Source organism: Microtus oregoni, unplaced genomic scaffold (genome assembly GCF_018167655.1).
Source record: "Microtus oregoni isolate MIOR12 unplaced genomic scaffold, Mior012 000036F_ref0000092, whole genome shotgun sequence".
NCBI lineage: Eukaryota > Metazoa > Chordata > Mammalia > Rodentia > Cricetidae > Microtus > Microtus oregoni.
This window is the reverse complement of record NW_024543095.1, coordinates 17410140-17433983: the sequence shown is the minus strand read 5'-3', so window position 1 is coordinate 17433983 and position 23844 is coordinate 17410140. Positions and strand designations below refer to the sequence as shown.

The following is a 23844-nucleotide window of genomic DNA, read 5'->3' as shown; positions in this document are numbered from 1 at the left end:
GCTCCTTTAGAAGAGCAACCAGAGTCTCAGTCAACTCCCATTCCCACGCAGCTTCGTTTAGCGGGTGCTCAAATCACGTCCACTGGAAGGAAGCCTCTCCACACAGGCAATACTTAATGGGATTGGTGCCCCTCTCCCATCTTACATGTCTCAAAACCATCAAATACATTTAATTGTCTATGGGGCTATATGGCTAAGTGTGAATCATGCCTGCTAAGTATCTCTTGGTTTGGGACAGACTGCTCTGGAGGACACAAGCCAAACAGTCACCTCATGGTGAGCACGCTATTCCCTTAGCTTTCACACAAGGCGAGCACAAAGCAACCCTCTGGTGAGGCTCACAGTGGACATCTCTGACCTTTGCTTACACCGTTCTCTTGCTCCACGCATGTGCCTACTCTGTAGACTTGCGACCTCAGTGCAGACGGCAAAGCCTTTCTGGCTTCACTATGGATGATACGTTCAGTGAAGCCACTTGCTGCCTTTTCGGTAGGATTTCACTGTTCTGATTGGGAAGAAGTGAAAGCTCTCCTGCATGTCGACCAATTTCTCTTAGCCCTAGCTCTGGTGGTAGCTCTGGACTAGGATGGACACGTGACACTTCGTAAGGACTCACTCAGGCCTGGGGACTAGCTGGTCACTCTCAATCCACCTATCCCATCCTCGTTACCTACCACCTCATCCTTCCAGAAGAATCACAAAACCATCTTCCTTCCGTGTCTTACTCTTAGAAGCCCCCCCCCCCCTTTCCGGATCCTTCTCTTAGCACCTTTGGGTGATTGGCATTGGATTGTTGCTTCAGCCCTGATACTAAGAGAGAGAAGTGGTCTTTGCACACGGGACTCACCTCGGGGGCTATATAGTCGGGGGTCCCACAGAAGGTGGTAGTGGTCACGCCATTCAGAATCCCTTCCTTGCACATCCCAAAGTCAGCCAGCTTGCAGTGACCTTCTGCATCTAGAAGGATGTTGTCCAGTTTCAAATCCCTGTAAGACAGGTTAAGGTCACATGGTTAGCCTCACACACACAATGGGGGTCTTCTTGAGTTAGACACACCCTAGGGAAATCCCCAGTGAAGGGAGTCTTGGGAGAGGGGGTGTCTGACCTGCCTTAGACTAACCCTAGTCTGGGGCATCTCCCAGCTTGTCAACCTTCAGCAGTACTTACAACTCAACAAAATTCCTTCATAATCTCCTGGCTGCATTAAAGTTTGGACTCATGTCATTTAGACCCCGCTGTGAGAAATGAGTAGGCCCCCTCTCCCACATCTTTCACAAGTTAACAAGCTTGGGGGATACAGAGTGGCATATACAATATCACTGGATCAGAGAAAACCCCAAGAGTCTGAGCTGCTCAATTTCAGGGGGAAATGACTGGAGACAGGTTTCGGCATGAGAACAAGCAAGGAGCAGTGGCCTTCGGGTGGATGGAAGCTAGTTTGGACAGATGGCAAAGAGAGGAACCGAAGGAGAAGGGGGATAGAGGCAAAGGAGAGAAGACCAAAGAGCAGGGTTCCTGAGAAGAGAGAGACAAGACAGGTGTGTTAGAGTCAACCCCAGAGAGCTTGGGGTGTCAGGAAGAGGGGTTTGAAATCCATGCTGAGGGGACTGAGTCCTGCCTGCAGGAGCATGGTGCCTATGCAAGATCAGTTTCCTGCAGGTGAGAATCATAGGTCATGCTGGCCTCAATCATGGTGGCTCTTCTGTGGCCCATTTTAACACTCCAGGGTTCTGAGATTTCTTATCTAAAACCTAGAGTCCTAGATAAGAATTTTCCCACCACAACTGGAATCTCCAGGTCTGGTCCCATAGAAGGGTCTCGATTATATGGTTGGAGGTTCCTATTCTATGCCTCTCGGCGACTACTCTGGGCTTTTGAGGTGGGCCTCTCAAAAAGGCCTCTTCCCCTATGAGCAGAGGTCAGGAAAGGCCACGCTCATGGCCTGTTGGCATCTGAACTTGAGCTCCTGGCATCCCATGGGGCTCAGACTGAAGGAGAGGTGGGGCAGGAAATACTTCTGGTGCTGCCTGTGTTGTATCTGTGACCCTATTTCTGATTACAGTTGGAATTCCTTGAGAGAAAAGAAAGCACATAGAAAGGGCAGCTCTAATCACAGAACACTGAGCCCAGCCAGCTGCCCACGGGGGCGAAGTCCTGACCCCGACCCTGGCACCGAGTGAGGGCCAACAAGGCTCAGCTCTGGCGAGGGTGGGAAGGCAGGAATGAATGTCGGGCTGGGATCCTGGCTGCCAGGGTTTCATCACTGGCTATGGCATAGCCTTGTTAAAGTCATCTTGCTGGGCTGGGCCGCATCTGTCAGGTTGGGGTCACACACTGTTTGCATGCTTGTTTGAGGGACTCATCGGATGGAGTGTGCGAAAGGCGGAAGTCTTTATTCACTTCCTTTGTGGAACCTGGAAGGCCTTGCAGAAGTTTCTTAACGGGAACGTGGGACTGGCTGAGGCAAATATTCCTCCACGCTGTAGTACCCAGGGTTGCCTCTACAAGGTCCACATGACTGTCACACAGATCATACAGCAAGGACTGTAAAACCAGTGAAAACAATGCTTCTGGTGGAAACTGCACTTACCCCCCCCCCCCATTACCAAGTCCAGCATTCTTGCCTGGAACCTGAGCTCTGAAGAGCACGCTCCCTGGCTAAGCATTTTCTACCCTTGCAGACTACAAAGACAAAGCAGGGGGGAGGTAAGGGATTTATTTCAGGTGACCAGGGTTTCCTGCTCCAAAAGCTGCTCTCTTGGCTCTGGGCTACCCTCCTTCCAGGGCCAGCCACCACCTTAGCTAGATAAAACGCCCCCAGTTCTATTCTCAGGGCACCCAGCTAAAGCCTTTGTTGTGCCATAGAAGGGCCTTATAATCCTTTAAATTAAAAATCTTTTCATACAATATATTTTGATCATGCTTTTCCCCTCCCTCAACCACTTCCACCTCCTTACCCACCCAACTTTACCATCTCTCTTAAAAACAAACAAACACGAAAATCAAAACAAGCAAAAGTACAGTAGGACAAAATAAGAATAATGCCTAAGTGAAGCCAAATGAGACAAAACTACCACTCAATTCCTTTTATGTTGGCCAACTCCTTCTGGGCATGGGGCATCCCTGGAGTACGCTTGATATACCCAGTGACACTCCAGAGAAAACTGACTTTCCCTTTGCCCGTGGGTATCAACTGCAGATAGTTTCTCAGGGAGGGATGGGACCTCGTGTCCACCTCCTCCCCTCTGCGCTGGCAACTGTGCAGATGTGGTATGTGCTGCCACAGTCTCTGGGACTTCATGGGTGTATCAGTCCCGGGGAGTCTAGGACACACGGCTCTCTCAAAACAGTCCATCACTTCTGGCTCTTACAATCGCTCCTTTTCCGCACAGATTCCTGAGCCCTGGGGACAGGCGGCGGGAGGAGGTTGGTGATTTAGGACTGAATGCTCCAATCTCTCTCACTCTCTGTGTATCGTCCAGTAGTGGGCCTTTGTGTTAACTCTTGTAGTTCTGGCTGTCCTGGAACTTGATCTGTAGACCAGGCTGGCCTGAAACTCAGAGATCTATCTGCCTCTGCCTCCCAAGAGCTAGGATTGAAGCCATGTACCACCACCACCTGGCTTTTATGTTAATTCTTATCAACCTAGAAGCAGTTTCTCTAATGTGGTGCTGGACTGTGGGCATTAGTCTCTAGTGAGGCGCTGGTCTATGGGCATTAGCAGCGTGTCACGAGTAGAGAAAAGTCTAAAGACTTGAAGCCAGCCTTGTTCTGGCTCTGATGTGCCTCAGGTTGCCATATAGAACAGTCTAGGCACCCACCAGCTCCCACCCTCCTCTCATGGGTTTCTGGCTAGCTTGGGACAGCCCCCTCGTTCTTTCCTGCCGCCTGCTTTTCTTTCTCTGGTTCACTCCTCCTGGCCTCTGCTTCCTGCCCCCTCTTCTCCCTGGGGAAGAAGTTGACCCAGCTGCTGTCGGATGTGAGCAAGTCCTATGGGCGCCCTTGGCTATGACCTGGATTGGCCCTAGCCAAAACACTCCTTCCCACCCTGTAGCCACTGTATGCAACTCTACCTCTGTTCACTTCCTCCTTTGCCATTCAGATATCCGAGTTTTTGAAAACTCTTAACTTTGCACGCAAAACCAAACAAAGAAAAAGTGAGTGATTTCTAGTCCTTTTTCTTGGAACAGAAGGCTTAGAAGACAATACTCCCCCACCCCCACCCCCACCCCTGCCCGTCCAACCCTGCCTGGGGAACCAGGCTGGCTGCTATTAGAACACCACTCCTCTGGAGCTTTTCAGTCTCATCACAAAGTGTTCATCCATCTGGGGCAAGCTTGTCTGGTGTGGGCTTGTCAGGGGAAGCAGTGGTGTGTGTGTGTGTGTGTGTGTGTGTGTGTGTGTGTGTGTGTGTGTGTGTTGGGAGTGGGGCTTTAGCAGATGAGATCCCTAGGGAAGCCAGGCCATGCCAGCTAAGGGAGGAAAGAGAGGATGTCCTTTTCCGTGAGGAGGAGGGGAGACGGATGTTGGAAGGAAGCAATGGAGGACAGTGTGGTCCCTGTTTTCCTCCCTTCTCTTCTCTAGCAATGGCTGCCTTAGGGCCCTAGCTTCTCACTTCCCCAATCCTGCCCAAGAGCCTCTCACCTGCAGTTTTTAGTGCTGTTGCCCCAATAGGAGTCCTAGGCCTCTCTAAGAGGGAGGGTAGAGAGGAATGGTGCCCAGATCTGACTTCTGAGGGCTATAGGGCAGGGGCAAGCCCTTCCTCCCGGAAAACTCGCAGGTACTCAGAACCTAGCCTAACACAGAGCAAATGTTTAGCAACCTTGACTGGAAGCGGTCCAGAAAGACAATTGCCCAGGCACCAACCTCTCCTTCTCAGTCCTCAAACACAAGAGGGCATCCATAGTCTGGTACTTTTTATTATTTTTTGTTTGTTTGTTTGTTTTGTTTTTATTTTTTTGTTGCCCCCCCCTTTTTTTAAAGATTTTATTTATTAAGTATGCAGTGTTCTGTCAGAAGAGGGCACCCGATCCCATTATAGATGGTTGTGAACCACCATGTGGTTGCTGGGTTGAACTCAGGACGTCTCGAAGAACAGCCAGTGCTCTTAACCTCTGAGCCATCTCTCCAGCCCTTGTTTTTATTTTTTGAGACAGGGTTTTGTTGTGTAGCCTTGGCTGTGCTGGAACTTACTCTGTAGACTAGACTGGCCACAAACTCATTTTTTAATTTTTTAATTTTTAAAGTACTAAGGAGCCGGGCAATGGTGGCACACGCCTTTAATCCCAGTGCTCAGGAGGCAGAGACAGGCAGATCTCTTGAGTTTGAGGCTGGCCTGGTCTACAGAGCAAGTTCTAGGACAGCCAGGGCTGTTACACAGAGAAACCCTGTCTCAAAAAAAAAAATAATAATAATAAGGTCATAGGTCATTGTTTTAGAATAAAACATTTAGTACCACCCTTTTCCCTATACATGTGATGTGAAAATCTTTACTTAATTTATTGCTAATTTCAAATTCATGTTTTCCTTTTTAATAGATCATATATGCATGTGTCCCCAAAACAGAAACCTGAAGGATGATAGGGCAGAGAGAAATAATCCCTCTTTTGGCATGGAGTCCCAAGTCATCCTTTCCTTCCTGAGAGGCAATTATTTTGTGTTCACTTCCTCTGTACCCTGTTGTTCACGCTTTCTACATAAATAAGAAAGCATGAATACACATTCATTTTTCCCACTTGTAACGAAAGGGGTACTTTCCCAAGAATATCTTTTTTAGCCTGGCATGCATTAGAGTTCCTTTCCATTGCACTCATCAGAAAGCTTTGTTGTTTATGGCAGCATAATGCTCTATCATTTTTAATCAAGGGACATTAAGACACCCCTAGCATTATACTATAACCCACACGGTTGCCTTGAACAGTCTCATGCATGTGATATTTTTATGGGTATCAAGGAACTGTATGCACTTTCTAGATGTTTCTGAATTTCAAGCAAGAATGTGGGTTTTGGTTGGTATCACCAAGCTGCCCCATTAGAAGCTAAAACATCTAACCTTCCATTGACAGCAGGTGGGGGTGCCTGCCTCTCTACATTCTTGCCAATGAGTTAAGCTACCAAGCTTTGGTTGCACGCTAGGTTTAAGTACTATCTCACATTCTTCCGTTTCTGTAGAAGTACGAGTGTTTACTTTCATATGCTTAAGAGGGAACTGCAGGGGTGTGTGTTCACTCATATGCACACACTTTTCTTCACTGCGGTATTTTTTGCTGATTCTCAGGAGTTATTTCACATTAGGATACAGACTTGGTATAGAATAAAATCTGGAGAGACTTCCACCAAAAGAGGGCTGAAGCAGCAACCTCCACAGGAGCAGGTACAAGGGAGCAACCTCTGAGAGAGCAGGCCTGAGTCAGAGACCTCTGTGGGTCTGGGTGTGAGTCAGGGACCTCCGCAGGAGCAGGCCCAAGCCAGGGAGATTGATGGGAACAGGCTTTGTCTAGTGACTTCCACCTGAGCAGGCCTGAGGCAAAGACCTCCTCAGGAGCAGGTACAAGGGAGCGGTACTGGGGCGTGAATCAGCGACCTCTGACCTCCTAGGTAGCAGGCTGGAGCCAGCGACCTCTGCTGGAGCAGCCCCAAGCAAGAAACCTTCATGGGAGAAGGCCTGAATGATCCCCAGTATTGCAGAGCAACCCCTGGGAGCACTGAGTGACCTCCAGGGTGACTGGAACCACATGACCATGACTGCACTGGGGGAGTAACCATCGGAGCCTTGGATCCACTGACACCTGGAAGACTGATCACCAGAGCCCCAACTACACCAATCAGAAGAAAAGATGGGTAGACAAGGTAAGAATACACTCAACACCACAAAAAGCAACACGACACCAATAAAAACTATTGGTCCTGTTGCACGAGGAGGGGTCCCTTTGTTTGTCCCGGATGCCCGACTAGCTTACACTCAAAATAATCACACAGAAACTATATTAATTTAAACACAGCTTGGCTCAATAGCTCTAAGTTCTTAATGGCTAACTCTTACATATTAGTTTAACACATCTCCATTAATGTGTATTGCCATGTGACTGTGGCTTCCTGAGGCAGGAGAACCATGGCATCTGCCACTCTGCCCTTCTTTCTAGCATTTAGTTCTATCTACTCTGCCTACCTAATTTCTTCCCTATCAAAAGGCCAAGGCAGTTTCTTTATTCAACCAATGAAAGCAACACATAAACAAAAGGACTGCCTACACCAGGTCCTACAACAGGAAGACTTGAACAACCAAATATAGATGAAGCAGAAGAAAATGACCAAAAAAAACCAAATAACTTTAGGAGAATGTTTGGGGCCGTTAAAGAGGAAATGAAAAATTCCTTCAAAGAAATGGAGGAAAAGAAAAACAAAAAATTGGAAGAAATCAACAAATCCCTTAAAGAAAATCAAGAAAAAGCAATGAAATAGATGAAAGAAACAATTCAAGACTTGAAAACTGAAATAGAGACAATAAAGAAAACACAAACCGAGGGAATTACAGAAATGGAAATTATGAGAAAACGATCAGGAACCACAAATGTAAGCATGAACAGCAGAATACAAGAGATGGAAGATAGAATCTTAAGCACTGAAGATACAATAGAGGAAATAGACTCATCAGTCAAAGAAAATATTAAATCTAACAAAAGCTTAACACAAAATATCCGGGAAATATGGGATATCATGAAAGCACTAAACCTAAGAATAATAGGGATAGGAGAAGGAGAAGTCAAACTCAAAAGGACAGAAAATATATTCAACAAAATCATAGAAGAAAACTTTGCCTACCTAAAGAAAGATATGCATATTCTGTAAAGCTTACAGAATACCAAACAGACTGGATTAAGAAAAAAAAGTCCTTTTGCCACATAATAATCAAAATACTAAACATACAGAATAAAGAAAGAATACTAAGAGCTGCAAAGGAACAAGACCAAGTAACATATAAAGGCAGACCTATCAGAATTACATCTGACTTCTCAATGGAAACAATGAAAGCCAGAAAGTACTGGTCAAGCATTATGTAGACATTGAGAGCCCAGACTACTATACCCAGCAAAACTTTCAACCACCATAGATGAACAAAACAAGATATTCCATGACAGAACCAGATTTCATCAATACCTAGTCACAAATCCAGCCCTACATAAAGTACAAGAAGGAGAACTCCAACCCAAGGAAGTTGGCTACATCCACAAAAGCACAGACAATAGATGATCTCACAGCAGCAAATTCCAAAGAAGGGAAAAACACACATGATAACATCACCAACAATAAAAACTAAAATAACAGAAGATATCAATAACTAGTCATTTATATCCCTTAACATAAATGGACTCAGTTCACCTATAAAGAGACACAAGCTAACAGATTCAATACGAAAAAGGAATCCATCCTTCTGCTACATACAAGAAACATACCTCAACCTCAAAGAAAGACATTGCTTCAGAGTAAAGGGTTGGGAAAAAGTTTTTCCAATCAAATGGACCTAAGAAACAAGCTGGTGTAGCTATCCTAATATCTAACAAAATAAACTTCAAACGAAAATCAATCAAAAGAGACAAAGAAGGACATTTCATGTTAGGCACAGGAAAAATTCATCAAGAGGAAATCTCACTATTGAACATTCATGCCCTAAATACAAGGACACCCTAATATATAAAAGAAACACTTCTAAAGCTTAAATCACACATTAAATCCCACACACAAATAGTGGGAGACTTCAACACTCCACTCTCACCACTGAACAGGTCTGTCAGACAAAACATTAACAGAGAAATAAGGGAATTAACAGATGTCATGACTCAAATGGACTTAACAGACATCTATAGAACATTCCATCCAAATGTAAAAGAATATACCTTCTTCTCAGGACCTCATGGAACCTTCTAAAAAATTGACTACATACTAGGTAACAAAACAAATATCAATGGATTAAAAAAAAACTGGGATAATCACATGTATCTTATTGGCTTAAAATTAGAATTTAACAGCAACACTAATTCCAGAAAGCCCACAAACACATGGAAATTAAACAATGTTCACCTGAAGCATCAACGGGTCAAGGAAGAAATTAAAGACTTCCTAAAATTCAAAGAAAATGACCACATAACATACCCAAATTTATGGGACTCAGTGAAAGCAGTGTTAAGAGAAAAGTTCATAGCACTAAATGCCTACATAAATAAGCTGGAAAAATCCCACACTAGTGAATTGACAGAATATTTGAAAACTCTAAAACAAAAAAAAAAGCAAACTCACCCAGGAGAACTAGACAGCAGGAAATAATCAAATTGAGAGCTGAATTCAACAAAATAGAAACAAAGAAAACAATACAAAGAATCAATGAGACAGAGTTGGTTCTTAGAGAAAATCAACAAAACAGACAAACCTTAATCCAAACTAACCAAATGCAGAGAGAGAATATCCAAATTAACAAAATCAGAATGAAAAGGGGGGACATAGCAACAGTAATGTGAATCCAGAGAATATTTAGGTCATATTTTGAAAACATATACTCCACAAAATTGGAAAACTTAAAGGAAATGGACAACTTCCTGGATAAATATCACTTACCAAAATTAAACCAAGACCAGATAAGCAAATTAAATAGACCCATATCTGCTAAAGAAATAGAAACAGCCATCAAAATCTCTCAACCAAAAAAATCCCAGGACCAAATGATTTCAGTGCAGAATTCTACAAGATTCTCAAAGAAGAACTAATATCAATACTCCTCAAATTGTTCCACATAATAGAAACAGAAGGAACATTACCAAACTCTTTTTATGAGGCTATAATTACCCTGATACCCAAACCACATAAAGACATTACTAAGAAAGAGAATTACAGAACAATCTCACTCATGAACATTGATGCAGAAATAATAAAATACTGGCAAATTGAATCCAAGAACACATCAGAAACATCATCCACCATCATCCAGTGAGCTTCATCCCAGAGATGCAGGGATGGTTCAACATATGAAAAATCTGTCAATGCAATCCACCATATAAACAAACTGAAAAATAAAAACCACATGATCATCTCATTAGATGCTGAAAAAGCTTTTGACAAAATACAACATCCCTTCATGATGAAGGTCTTGGAGAGAGCAGGGATACAAGGAACACACCTAAACATAAAATACAGCAAACCATCAGACAACGTCAAACCAAATGGAGAGAAACTCCCAGCTATTCCACTGAAATCTTGAAGTCCTAGCCAGAGCAATAAGACAACAAAAGGAGATCAAGAGGATACAAATTGGAAAAGAAGAAGTCAAGCTTTCACTATTTGCTAATGATATGATATTTTACATAAGTGATCCCAAAAATTCTACCAAGGTACTTCTGCAACTCATAAATACTTTCAGTAATGTAGCAGGATGCAAGATTAACTCAAAAATATTAGTAGCCCTCTTTAAACAGATTATAAATGGGAGGAGAAAGAATCAGAGAAACAACACCCTTCACAATAGCCACAAATAGCATAAAATATCTCCGAGTAACTCTAACCAAACAAGTAGAAGACTTGTATGACAAGAACTTTAAATCTTGAAGAAAGAAATTGAAAAAGACACCAGAAAATGGAAAGATCTCCCATGTTCTTGGGTAGGTAGAATTAACATAGTAAAAATGGCAATCCCACATCTTGTGGATTAATATCCAGGTCTTCGATTTGGTTCCATTGGTCCTCCTGTCTATTTTTATGCTAATACCAGACTGTTTTCAGTACTGTAGTTCTGTAGTAGAGTTTGAAGTCAGGGATTGTGATGCCTCCAGAAGTTCCTTTATTGTAGAGGATTGTTTTAGCTATTGAGTCTTTTGCTTTTCCATATGAAGTTGAGTATTGTTCTTTCAAGGTCTGTGAAGAATTTTGCTGGGATTTGATGGGTATTGCATTGAATCTGTAGTTTTTCCCAAAGCACAGAAATACTTTTCTCCACAGAACAGGGCCAGCCTGGAGTAGGTGCTGTGGGGGGAAACCAGCAGGGCACAGAGAACAGAGAGCCAGCGGGGATTTTCTGGATGCAGGTCTCCCTTCTGGGAGCTGCTGCTGCTGCCTTGCATGAGAGAGTCACTTGGGGCCGCTTGCAGCTACTGCTCTCCTTTCTTATTTTCTCTGGGGAATCCTGGAAATCCCCTCCCATTCCACACTCTGAGGTCCATGACTCTCTTCTTTACTAAGGCTGTGCCCTGCACCAGCCTTGGTGTGCAAAATCTCTATTGGTTTGGAAGGACGTTCCTTAAATATATAACTTCTACCACCATGAACTGAGTTGCAGGATTTTGCTTTTTGTCTAAAGTGCCATGGATCAAACTTGGGGCCTCAGGCATTCCGTCAAGTATTCTGCAACTGAGATTTACCCCTAGTTTATTTATTATTTCTAATTTGGACTCTCAAAGCTTGGAAAGAAAATAATTAAATCACTTTAAGGCAGTGGTTCTCAGCCTGTGGGTCGCAAACCTTTTGGCAAAACTCTATCTCCCAGAACGTTTCCATTGTGATTCTTAATAGTAGCAAAAGTTACAGTTATGAAATAGCAGCAAAAATAATTTTATGAAAGGGGGTCACCACAACATGAAGAACGTTATCAAAGGATTGCAGCATTAGGAAGGTTGAGAACCACTGCTTTAAGGACAAATGCCTATTCTTCCTGGGCCGCAGCGTGCTAAAGAAACTCTCAACCTCTAGCTTGAGGAACTCTGTCACCGACTGACAGTCATCGACTGACCACGTATGTCTCTTGGTCACACTTCTGCCTCGGGACTTTCAGGTGTCACAGTCCCCTCCCTTTGTGCTCTGTCACAAACACTGGTGGCTCAGTGCTGCGCTTGCTTCCCAGGTCTGTCCCAGCCCTCTTTCCAAACCGTTCACCTTCCTCCTAAATCTCCAAGAAGTTCACTTCCCCACAAACCTGCCCATGTGACCAGCGAATACGAAACCCTGTGAGAAGTGTCTGAGGTGCCTTTAGACTCGGGGACACACAAAGAGCTGTTGGTTTGCCCTTGACCTCACTGTGAAGCCTGCAACTCTGGCACGCAATAAGCGTCAAGTAAACTCATCAAATGGAGCAACTGCCAAACTCCTCAGATTATATCTTCTTTGACGAAAATGAGAAGTCTTAGCCTGCCTCATCCTTTCAAGATACATTCTCCTCCCTTCGCCCATGTGTGGGCATGATTATAGCACTGCACCCCTTCTCATTCACACACATACACACGCATGCATACACACATACACACACACATGCACACACATACACACACACGCACAGACACACATACAGACACACATACAAACACACATACACACAAACACATACACACAAATACACATATATGCACACACATACACACACACAAACACACACATACACACACACACACACACACACACACACACACACACACACACACACACTTCTGATCAGCTGAAGCAATGCACGGTCCAAAGACAAATACCACCAAAGCCAAATTAAACAAATACACATGTGAGCTTTCTTTCCTTAAGAATAATAAAATCTGTTTTCTGTCCCTTCAGAGGTCAATCCATTTCCAGCTCTCTGGCCTTTCAGCAGGCCATTGATAGCCTTCAAGTAGTCGGGGTGACCTCCTGTTTGCAAGAGGACGTGTCTTCCCACCCCTGTCAGCTTTGCAGACTTCCATTTGTGTCTCCTCAGCACTTTATGGAGGTCAGGTGACCCGCCAGCGCTGACCACCCTTCTAGCACGTGGGTCTCTGTGCGGCAGGACATAGAAGATGGACGCTAACTAGTTTTCCTGACATAGGAGCTTGAAGGGTCATTTTCTGACTGTTCTGTCTGGGAATGCTGGCCCTGCACTGGGTCCTGCAGATCACTTCCCCCAGGATCCAGGCATGGCCCTCCAAAGGTTACTCTAGGTCCCTTTGCTGGCACGGTTCTTTCTGTGATGACAGAGGGTTAGCTGGACCAAGAACTCCACATCTCTGGGACCTAAAAAAGGCAAAAGTATAAGCTGCTTCCTTCTAAGGGCAGTCGTGCTGGCCACTTGTCCTCTGCTGCGGGACTCGCCACCCTCAGTGCTCTGGCCTTTGTTCAGGTCTTCCTCTACACCCAGGATCCACCTCGAATACAAGACTGTCTTCTTCTTGGTATCTCCAATGCCCAGCATAAAACAGACTCAAGTAAAACTCAGTAACATCACAGAACTCTTAGAGGGCCTGGTGAGTGAGGGACAGCTCCCTCGTCATTGTCACAGCATTAACTGGCTGGCTACTAAAGTGGCCTTAGCAGAGGCTCTGCCAGTCATTCCATTCCAACAGTGAATGAACATTAAGCACCAGGCGCTTTGCAAGTCTCTGGGGACTGGGCTGTGACCACAAAGACAAGGTTCTTTTTCTCACAGAATTCACATGAGGGAACAAGTATATAAGCAAGTTGAAGAAAGACAAATTGTGCCCATTTCTGTGAAGGGACTAACAAACCAAGGTGCTGTGACCATAACTACAGGGAGCACCTGGGAGGGAGGGGGTGACTGCTGAAGAAGAGAGTAGCCAACAGCGTCTGGACCAAGAAGAGCCCAGGCAGAGCCTCTTCTCCAGGGAGAGGGGATGCTGATGGGACAAAGGTCCCCAAGGCAGGAAAGAGTAGCTGAGCACAAGGAACTGTCTGGAAACCCACGTGGTTAGGCAGAGGAGGGAAATGGCACCAAGTGATAGGGGAACATCCTGCTCTCAGAGCCAGTATAAAGAGCCTGAATCCCAGAGTGCTTGGAGGCTACTGGACACATACAGAGGTGCCCTGGTTGCATCGAGCTCTTCTTGGGTATAATTGGGAGAATAGGGTCAAGGCTATGGGAGAGCATCAGACTCGCTGCCTGTCTATGGTGGTTCAGGCCTTACCTTAATAGCTCCTGATGATAATGGGTTTGAGCAGCTATGTATGTTGTTTGGAAACGTGGCTGCCATGGATGTGATCTGAGAAATCTCCTCTCTACTTTGGTTTTCCTGTATCCATCTGAGCCACGACCGTGGAGATGTTAGGATGCACCAGGCACTGTGGCAGCTCAGGCTCCTTCCTCATGGAGTGATTCCTTATGCATGAACAACACGCAGCGAGATCAATGCTGGGACATCAGGGAAGGAGGTTTCCAGTGCGACTTTCGAGGGTCTTCAGGTGTCGCTCATCTTGCCATCTCATCTCATACTTGATTAACAGTAACACAGGGAAACAACTTGTTTGCCATTACCTCTGTCCATGGATATAGTTATTCTGATGAGTATGATAGTTTGAAAGTAATTGGCCCCGATAAGGTATGGCCTTGTTGAAGGAAGTGTATCATGGTGCGAGCAGGCTTTAAGGTCTCCTATGCTCAAGATACCTCCCAGTGTCCCAGTTCAGTTCCTGTTGCCTGCACAAGATATAGAACTCTCAGCTGCCTCTCCAGCACCAGGCCTGCCTGCAGGCCGCCATGCTCCACCATGATGCTAACAGACTGAACCTTTGAACTCTAAGCGAGCCTCTCCAGTTAAATGTTTTCCTTTATAAGAGCTGCCATAGTCATGGTGTCTCTTCACAGCAGTAGAAGCCCTCACTAAGAATGAGTAATGTGGTTAATGACATGACGAGGGATGGGATATGAGAAAGACATGTCCTAATAGACCTCGGAGCCTATTTCCATGCCAGGGGACACAAAGAAGTACTCATTTGACATCAGTAGGCGTCAGCACACTGTCCAACAATATGAAAGCTACACATGTTCTTTCTTTGTTAGTAACTCTCTAAAAAGATGTACTTTCGCTTATGTGCTTATGTGCATGTGTGTGTGTGTGCGTGTGTAAGTCATACGTGAGCGCAGGTATCCGAGGAGATTAGAAGACAGGGTCAGATCCTCTGGAACTGAAGTTATGGGCAGTTGGGAGCCACCTTCTGTGAATACTGAGAATCCAACGTGGTTATTCTTCAAGAGAAGCACGGGTTCTTACCCACTGAGCCATCTATCGGGCTCCTTGCTAGAGATCTGTAAGAAGCAGTGACTAACCCCGCAAGCAGACAAGTTATTCTGCAGTGACTCTGAGGCTTCGTTCTCAGGTACATCCCTGAGTTATTTGTCTTGGCTGTAAACCAGCATGCTGTTTGACACCTCAGGTTTTCAGCTGTCGGTATAGTAGCTGAAGGTCTGCTCTCTCCAGATAAGCCTAAGTGAAAATGCCCTTGTCTGGCTTATCAGTTACATCTTATAAACATGTTTCCATGAGTCACAAGCAACCACCCAGTGGTAGCAGCGATGCTCTCTGTCCCACAAAAGGGCAAAGTCAGTGGACACACCGACTTTTCCTCAGGCAACATAGCAAAGTGATTGAGCACATGGAAGTGATTTCCTGCCACCTGTGCGCTAGGGATCAGTTAAAAATCTCTTCAGAACCTTTTTTTCCTCATCTAGAAAAATGCAGATAATAGCCCTTCCTGGAGGGTGTGATAGTGCACACATCTAGGCCCAGCTACTGGGAAGAGGGAGGTGGGAAGATCTTGGGAGTCTGAGATGAGCCTGGGCAGTACATCAAAATAACAAAAGAACCAAAGCAATAATCCTTAGGTTCACAAGCTGGGAATAGATGAAATAAAAGATGTTCAAGACTTAACACTGAGCAGGACATAAAAAGCATTTTGAGAAAATCTCTTTAGAAGGCAGTTCTTGGGGCCTCTTAGAAATCACTCAGTGGTTAACAGCACTGACTGCTCTTGTAAAAGACTAGGATTTGATTCCCAGCACCCACGGGGTAGCTCATGACCCTCTGCAATTCCAGTTTAATAGTATCCAGTGCCCACTTCTGCCATCTGTAGACACCAGGTATACACGAGGTGCATGCATGCAGGCAAAACATTCAAACGTATAAACTATAAATCTTATTTTTAAAAGACAGTGAAGGCCAGGGAGATGGCTCAGATGGTGAAGTGAGTTTGGATCTCCCATAATCCAGATAAAACAACAGACACATGGTGCCACATACATATAAACCTGTCATTGCGTAGACAAGAGGATCCCAGAGGCTTGCTGTCACTAAATTCAGTGAGAGATCCTGTCTCAAAATTATTAGGTGGAAAGTTACTGAAGAAGCAAGCAATGCTGACCTGGAACCTTTGCACTCATAAGGACCCATGTGCACAGGCGTTTCCCCCCACAATACACCAGGCTGCATTCTAGGTGACTGAATTTTCCTATGACAAGGTATAGAGCAGATAAAAATAAGTAAACAAATAAATGGGTGAATGAATACACACATAACTAAATAAAAGGTGTTTCTTTATTTTTATGTGCATAGGTGTTTGCCTCCATGGGTATGTCTGCGTGAAGGTGTCAGAACTCCCAGAACTGGAGTTATAGAGAGCCATGAGCTGCCATATGGGTGCTAGGAACGAAATGTTAAATCATTTCTCTTGGGCTTCATACTGAATATGCCTTTACTTATGGTGATAGATAGACCTCACTTGCTTCCCTGCTTGGCCTCATGTGGCCTTTGAGAGGTTGAGCACTCTTGAAAGAGAGGGGTAGGTCCTTGCCTCAGAGGAGGCTGGGGAGGTGGTGCCTGCCAAGTCATCAGCATGAATGATGATAGCCAAGGGGCATTTAACTAGGGGCTGTTTGACAGTCCTGGAGAAAGATTGCCTTTCTCTTGAGCTTATTGTGAAATGTGAAGGTGTTTGGCAACTTGTGCCAAGAGCACTTCCATTCCCATCTGATTAGCCACAGTCAGCCCCAAAATAAGCAGTTTCTTCACCACCTCCCTCTAGGGCCTGCTCTCTGAAGATCCGAATTCTTGGCATCCCCGGAGTCATTTTGCTGATCCCTTATCTCAAGAAACTGCAAGAACTCCCCATCATCTGTGTGGCACTGAGGCCCAAGAGCTATGGAATGAACATGCTAGAGGAATGGAACATTCAAACACAGCTCCCCCCTTTCAGAATTTCAAGTCAAGTAAAAATATTTTCCCCATTGTTTTTCTGACGTGTTCAGTCTCATATGCTACCATTTTCTAAGTGCCATGTGGTTTATATATGGCCTAGTTTTTATTCTTGGGGAAGCTGTCATCAGATCAGAACAGCAGTGTCCCAAAGGGGAAATGTGACAACCCAGGGGCATCATCGTGAAGAGAAATTCGGAGTTACAGCGACAAGCTTCACTTCTGAACCTAACTCAGGTCCCAGCTTTGACTAACATTCACCCCTTCCCACCACATAGAGATCCCTGCACGACATCACGTGGTAGATTGGTAGATGCTAAAAATGATCATGGGCTGAGAAGTGTGCTCTCGTCAGTCCTGGCGATTGACGCTCAGGCCGCTCCGCTCTCAGGTCGACTCCACCACTCTTACACTCTCTTTCCAGCAGAGGCAGAGACAGGAGGAACCTGGGGGCTTTCTGGGACTGCTCTCACTGGGTAAGGTGGGAAAATCCCCCATCACCATGGTGACTCATACAAAGTAGGATGTAATAATAATTCCAAAAATAAAAGTCGCTATGGAATCAGTGCCTTACCCAATAGCTGGGGAAGGGTATTTTCAGTTTTGATTGCTCACAGACCCCAGGGAAAGACAAGACCTGATAGAGAGCTTTCACCCATCATTCTATCCTTAGTCATGGCCACAAAACCCTAATTTAACACATAGGGTAATGAATCCCCAAAGACACTCTGGGCTGTTCACTCTTATCCGGCTAAGAAGCAGAGTTGGGGTTCACACGCAGAACTGTCTCCCTTCGTACTTAATCATCAGTAACAGAGAGGTTGGGGCTGCTTGGATCTTTCTTCACTGCATGGAGGGCTAATAGCTTCCATTCATAAACTACCACACAGGTATTGGATTCTCCCATAGCCATGCTCTGGGGGAGATAAGGCACAAAAGTCTTAGTTAAATCATCCTGGATGTTACTAGTACTCTCTGCAGATGGTTCTTTTCTTATTTAAAGCATTGACCTGGAGCTCTAACTCACAGGCAGAGGACAGACTTATCCCGCAAAAGGCTCTAGGTTCCACTCCTAGCGTCGCAGAAGGAAAAAAATCAAAACAAAACTCAAAACTAACATGTGGGGTTCATAGATGGCTCGGTGACTAATAGCACATACACCTCATGCAAAGGACCTGAGTTCAGTTCCTAGTACTCACATTAGGTGGCTCACAGCCAACTGTGACTTCACCTCTAATGGACCCAAGGACCTCTTTCTGGCTCCACACTCACAGGCAGAAAACCACAGAGATACACACATATATACAAAATCAAAAAGCTTTAAAAAGACGTATAAAGTATACTTTTTTTTGAGTCAGTCTCACTATGAAGTCCTCGCTGGCATGGAATTCAATGATGTAGACCAGGCTAGCCACTAACTCACAGAGATCTGCCTCCCAAGTGTTGGGATTAAAGGCATGGTGATGCCATGCCTGAATAAAGCATACTCTTGTTAAGGGTATGTCTCATCACCAAGACAGATTCTTTTTGTTTTTAATTATCTATTTTTATTTTATGAGCATAGGTGTTTTGCCTGCATGTATGTCTGTGTGAAGGTTTCTGAACTCCTGGAACTGGAGTTACAGACAGTTGTGAGCTGCCATTTGGGTGCTGGGAATTGAGCATTTCCTCTACAAGAGCAGCCAGTGCTCTTAACCACAGAGCCAACTCTCCAGCCCCTGGGACACATTCTTGATACTAAGAGATTCATATACTGACAGGTATACCAGTCTTTATCTTCTTACAGCAAGCTTGCTTTAGGAGCCCCTCCCCATTTCCCATCTCACTAAAGTAACAAGCATAGCTTTAGAAGTCAAGCTTACATGCACGCACACACACACACACACACACACACACACACACACACACACCCCTCTCTCTCTCTCACACACACACACACTGAAACTAATCATTAAACTTTAATTTGTTTTTCTCATCACATGGGTTTTTCAGTACATTGTATGGGAATTTCCTTTCTTAACATCCTTTGGTTTTCTGGAAGAGGACTGCGCTCTTGCCCCAGGGGACCCTTGGCTGTGCCACCCTGCCCCTAAATCAGTCCACCCCTGACAGTGACTGTGGCCTCTCACCACAGCCTTCTCTTCCCAGCCCAGAGGAATTTGGCTCCTAGTGTCACACAGAAAACCTAACTCATCTGACAGTCCTTGTAAAGGTGATCACAGATAACTTACCCCTTCTGAGCCTCCGTTTACCCACCTGTTTTCAAAGGTGGGTTGGTGATGCCAGCCAGTATTACTGGGTTTATTCCAGCTAGGATCCCTGTATTTTCCTTTTCCCTTTCCGTGTGTCTTAACAATCTGAGCCTAGCCCATGTCAGAGCCGTGACTTGATCATGAACACTGTGACTTCCATTAGGATGATGGCTGTCAGCTAGAGGCCCTACCAGGGACATCTGCCATGTCTGGAGACCTTTGGCTCTGCTAAGTAGAGAAAATTTCTAATAACACCTAACACTAGAACCAGAGACAGCACTAAACATCTGCAAACTTCCAGGTCAGCCAGCACAACAAAGAAGTTCCTCCCCAGAGTGTGCCAAGGCTGAGAAATCAAGGATCAGATTGGGACTAAAGGACTCCCCTTTCCTTTTGTTCACAGCTAATATCCTTATGGCTCTCTGACCAGCTGAGGAAAGGAGTGAGGTTCCCAGGAAGTTCTCACAGGTCTTTAGTTTAGTGCAGAGAAAAGGAAGCCCCTTGGAGGGCCAAAAGGCTCTGTGTGGGGGTTCTGCCTGAGGGGCTCTTCTAGGAGTGAGCCTCCTCGAATCCAAGTCCTAAAGGTGCTCAGGACCAACAGTATTTGTTTTCATTTATGGATATGTGTGTGCCATGTATGGTCAGATGCCCAGGGAAGCCAGAAGTGGAAGTCAGGTTCCCTGCCTGGAGCTAGATAAGATTTGTGGGCAGTTGGGAACTGCCTGATGGGGATCTGAACTTTGGTTCTTCAAAGAAACAAGCACTTTTAACTCCTGAGCCATCTTTGCAGCCCTAGGATAATCCAGATTATTTAGTGTTGTTCCTGGGATTCTAGTCTATCTAGAGTCAGACAAGAGATACAAACCCAAAACATAAATACTGAAAAAGAAGAGATGATGTGATCGTTAACGGCAGACTATTTGAAAAGTCTAGAAGAATCTGCTGGAAAACTTGTTAACAAAAACTAAGAGAATTCAATAAGGGCGGGGGCAATGGAAAGATGCAATGGGAAGAGTTGTCTCTCTGTGGAAAGACTGGAAATCTAAAGCAGTAGCTCGCATTCTTTAGAAGTAAGATTCGGTAGAGTTAGCATAGTAGTACCACACAGCAGGGCTTTCAGTCAGACGCAGGGTTCTGTCTCTGTCATCTGCGAGTCACCGCCCATTCCCAAGGCTTGATCTTTGTCTTTATGGTTAAAAGTGACCAGGGTGCTATCACGCTAGCACCATGCATGGTAGCTTCATGCAGGACAGGAGAGGGGAAGGAGAGAGAGAAAAGGTTCTGTACATGTGATTGGCTAGAACTTAGTCACCTCTCCATACCCAGCTCCAAGGGAGACTTTGAATTCTAGTTGATAATTACATAGCTCAAAAAAAAATTAACATTCTCTTACTAAGGAAGTGAGAGTATATTGGGACAATTAGCAGCCTGCCATAAAATGTAGCAAGAAATACACGAGGTCTGTACGAGAGAATCATTAAAATTCTCCTAAAGGGCACAAATAAGACTGAACAAATGGAAAGACAAACAGGGTTATTGGCCAGGAAGATTCAACATCATAAAGTATCAATTCTCCCCAAGTTAATTTATAACTTTGAACATGTTCCCAATAAAAACAGAACCAGGATTTAAAAAAAAAAAACTAAACAGACAATTCTAAAGTTCATATGGAAAAACAAACAAGAATCTGAGAGCTAAGAAATTTTGAAAATGGAGACCAGCCATGCTGAGTATTAGATATATTACAAATCTATAATAATCTTTTTAAAAATGTACTATTTAACAGTGTTCCTGGGCAAAGAGTGAAGCAGAAACTCTATTTGCGTATGGGAATTTGCCATGAGATCTGCAAAGACCATATTCCAGTCAACGAGGGAAAGATGGCTGCTCAACACTGCGATTGCTTCCCCATTTCTAGGAACAAGGAGGTGTAGCGCTGACTTTTGTCAGAATAAATAAGTTCACTAAAGATCTATGTTTATAAAAAAGTGAAATAAATAGGAGAAACATGGGCAGATACATATATTACTTAAAAAGAAAAAAACATTTAAATTAAGACACAGAACCCAAAACTAATGAAACTAAATATCCATTTAGTTATGTAAAAATAAATATGAGTAAAACCTTCATGAGTCACATCGAAAGTCAAGTAATATTTTGAGAAAAGAGCTTGCAGATTTTATTTTTTTATTGTTTTTATTGAGCTATATATTTTTCTCCCCTCCCTTCCTCTCCCCTCCCTTTCTACCCTTTCCTATGGTCCCCACGCTCCCAATTTATTCAGGAGAGCTTGTCTTTTTCTACTTCCTATGTAGATTAGATCCATGTATGTCTCTCTTAGGATCTTCATTGTTGACTAGGTTCTCTGAGATTGGTTTTTTTTTTTTTGCTTTATGTCTAAAATACACTTACTAGTAAGTACAGGTGATAATTGTCTTTCTGGGTTTGGGTTTGGGTTACCTTTTCTAGCTTCATCCATTTGTCTACAAATTTCAGGATGTCATTAATTTTTTTCTGCTGTGTAGTACACTCCATTGAATAAATGTACCACATTTTCCTTATCCATTTTGGGTCGAGGGAGAGTTAGGTTGTTTCCAAGTTCTGGCTATGACAAACAATGCTGCTATGAACATAGTTGAGCACATATTTTTGTGGTACAATTGAGCAACCTTTAGGTATACACCCAAAAATGGTATTGCTCGGTCTTGAGGTAGGTTGTTTCCTAATTTTCTGAGAAATTGCCATACTGATATCCAAAGTGGCTGTACTAATTTGCACACCCACCAGCAATGCAGGAATGTTTCTTTTTCCCTATATCCTCTCCAGAATAAGTTGTCATCAGTGTTTTTGATCTTGGCCATTCTTACAGGTGTAATATGAAATCTCAGAGTTGTTTGGATTTGCATTTCTCTGATAACTAAGGATGTTGAACATTCCCTTAAGTGTCTTTCAGCCATTTTAGATTCCTCTGTTGAGAGTTCTCTGCTTAGGTCTGTATTCCATTTTTTTATTAAATTATGTGTTCTTTTGGTATCCAATTTCTTGAGTTCTTTGTATACTTTGGAGATCAGACCCCTGTCTGATGTGGGGTTAGTGAAGATTTTTTTCCCATTCTGCAGGCTGTCATTTTGTCTTGCTGACCATGTCTTTTGCTTTACAAAAGCTTCTCAGTTTCAGGATGTCCCATTTATTAATTGTTTTTCTCAGTGCCTGTGCTACTGGGGTTATATTTAGGAAGTGGTCTCCTGTGCCAATGCATTCAAGTGTACTTCTTACTTTCTCTTCTACGAGGTTCAGTGTGGTTGACTTTATGTTGAGGTATTTGATCCATCTGGTGATAGATATGGATCTATTTTCCTTCTTCTACTTGTTGATATCCAGTTATGTCAGCACCGTTTGTTGAATATGCTTTATTTATTCCATTTTATATTTTTGCTTCTTTGTCAAAAATCAGGTGTTCATAGGTGTGTGGATTTGTAGGAAGCTGCTTGTTTGGTCCCAGCCACCCAGATTCCCGAAATAATCATACAGAAATCTGTATTAATTGCAGTACTGTTTGGCCAATAGCTTAAGCATATTTCTAGCTAGCTCTTATATCTTCAGTTAACCCATTTCAATTATCTGTGTATCACCCTGTGGCTGTGGTTTACGGCAAGGTTCCGGTTGGCTTCCATCTTTCCCCTCTGGTGGCTCCATGGCATCTCACAGACTCCACCTTCTTTTTCCCAGCACTCAGTTTAGTCATGGCCCCCCCCACCTCACTCACATGGTGGCTCACAGCCATCTATAATGAGATCTGGTATCCCTTTCTGCTTTCAGGCATACATACAGGCAGAACACTGTATGCATAATAAATAAATCTTTAAAAAAATCAACAGCAAGTCTTTATCAATGACTTAAACTTCTTGCTGTTGGACCTTTCCCAATTTTGCACTTTTTAACCAACCTAATAGTTTATGAAAACAACAACGAAAGCAATTACTCCTGAAAATTCAAAAGTAGACATACCAAAGTTTGTCTTCTCATCAGGCTGAGACAAAACCACCATTTTCATGCGCTAACAATACAGGTAGACATTAATTTTCTAATCTGTGATGACTGGCAATGAAGGTATATTGCCAGAGATTAGCTGTTAAGATAAACACCCACAGCCAGACCTACTCCTTTTAGAAACATAAATGTTCTGATTTAATGGAAAAATCACTGTGGGCACAAGAATGAATTGTAAAACAATTAAAATAATAAATCCAAATGGCAGCAACTCCAGATGAGTCTTACAACATCTAACTAAAAAGCTGCCAACCCGTGGAGTCTGCCTTAGGCCCTGGAGAGGCAGGGGCAAGGGCAGGCACAGGCAGGGACTGGGGTGGTCTCTAAGAAGAAGCCAAGGCTGGCTGCAATCCTAGGTAGACAGAGCCAGTAGGAGTCAGGAGGTTTAGGACAGAGGCAGCCCACGAGTGATATGTTTGTCAACTTTCTCAGAAGGAATAGGCTATGCTATGGATGCCCAGGCTAGGGTCAAAACGAAGAGAAAGCCCCAGGACATGATGCTCAATGGTGGCATTTGCTGAGCATTTGCTAGTGTGCCCATTTGATTGACACGGGTCCTATCA

At 44.1% G+C, this 23844-nt stretch overlaps 1 protein-coding gene across 2 annotated transcripts in view; it reads right to left on the bottom strand.

Moving 5' to 3' along the window:
• The window catches only part of Prkce (protein kinase C epsilon), a 525963-nt gene that overhangs the window by 39271 nt on the left and 462848 nt on the right, over positions 1 to 23844 (bottom strand). For both annotated transcript variants that reach the window (XM_041630988.1, XM_041630989.1), the window contains exon 12: positions 848 to 986. In XM_041630988.1, coding sequence (XP_041486922.1) covers positions 848 to 986 — 139 coding nt within the window. The remainder of the gene's footprint in view (positions 1 to 847; positions 987 to 23844) is intronic.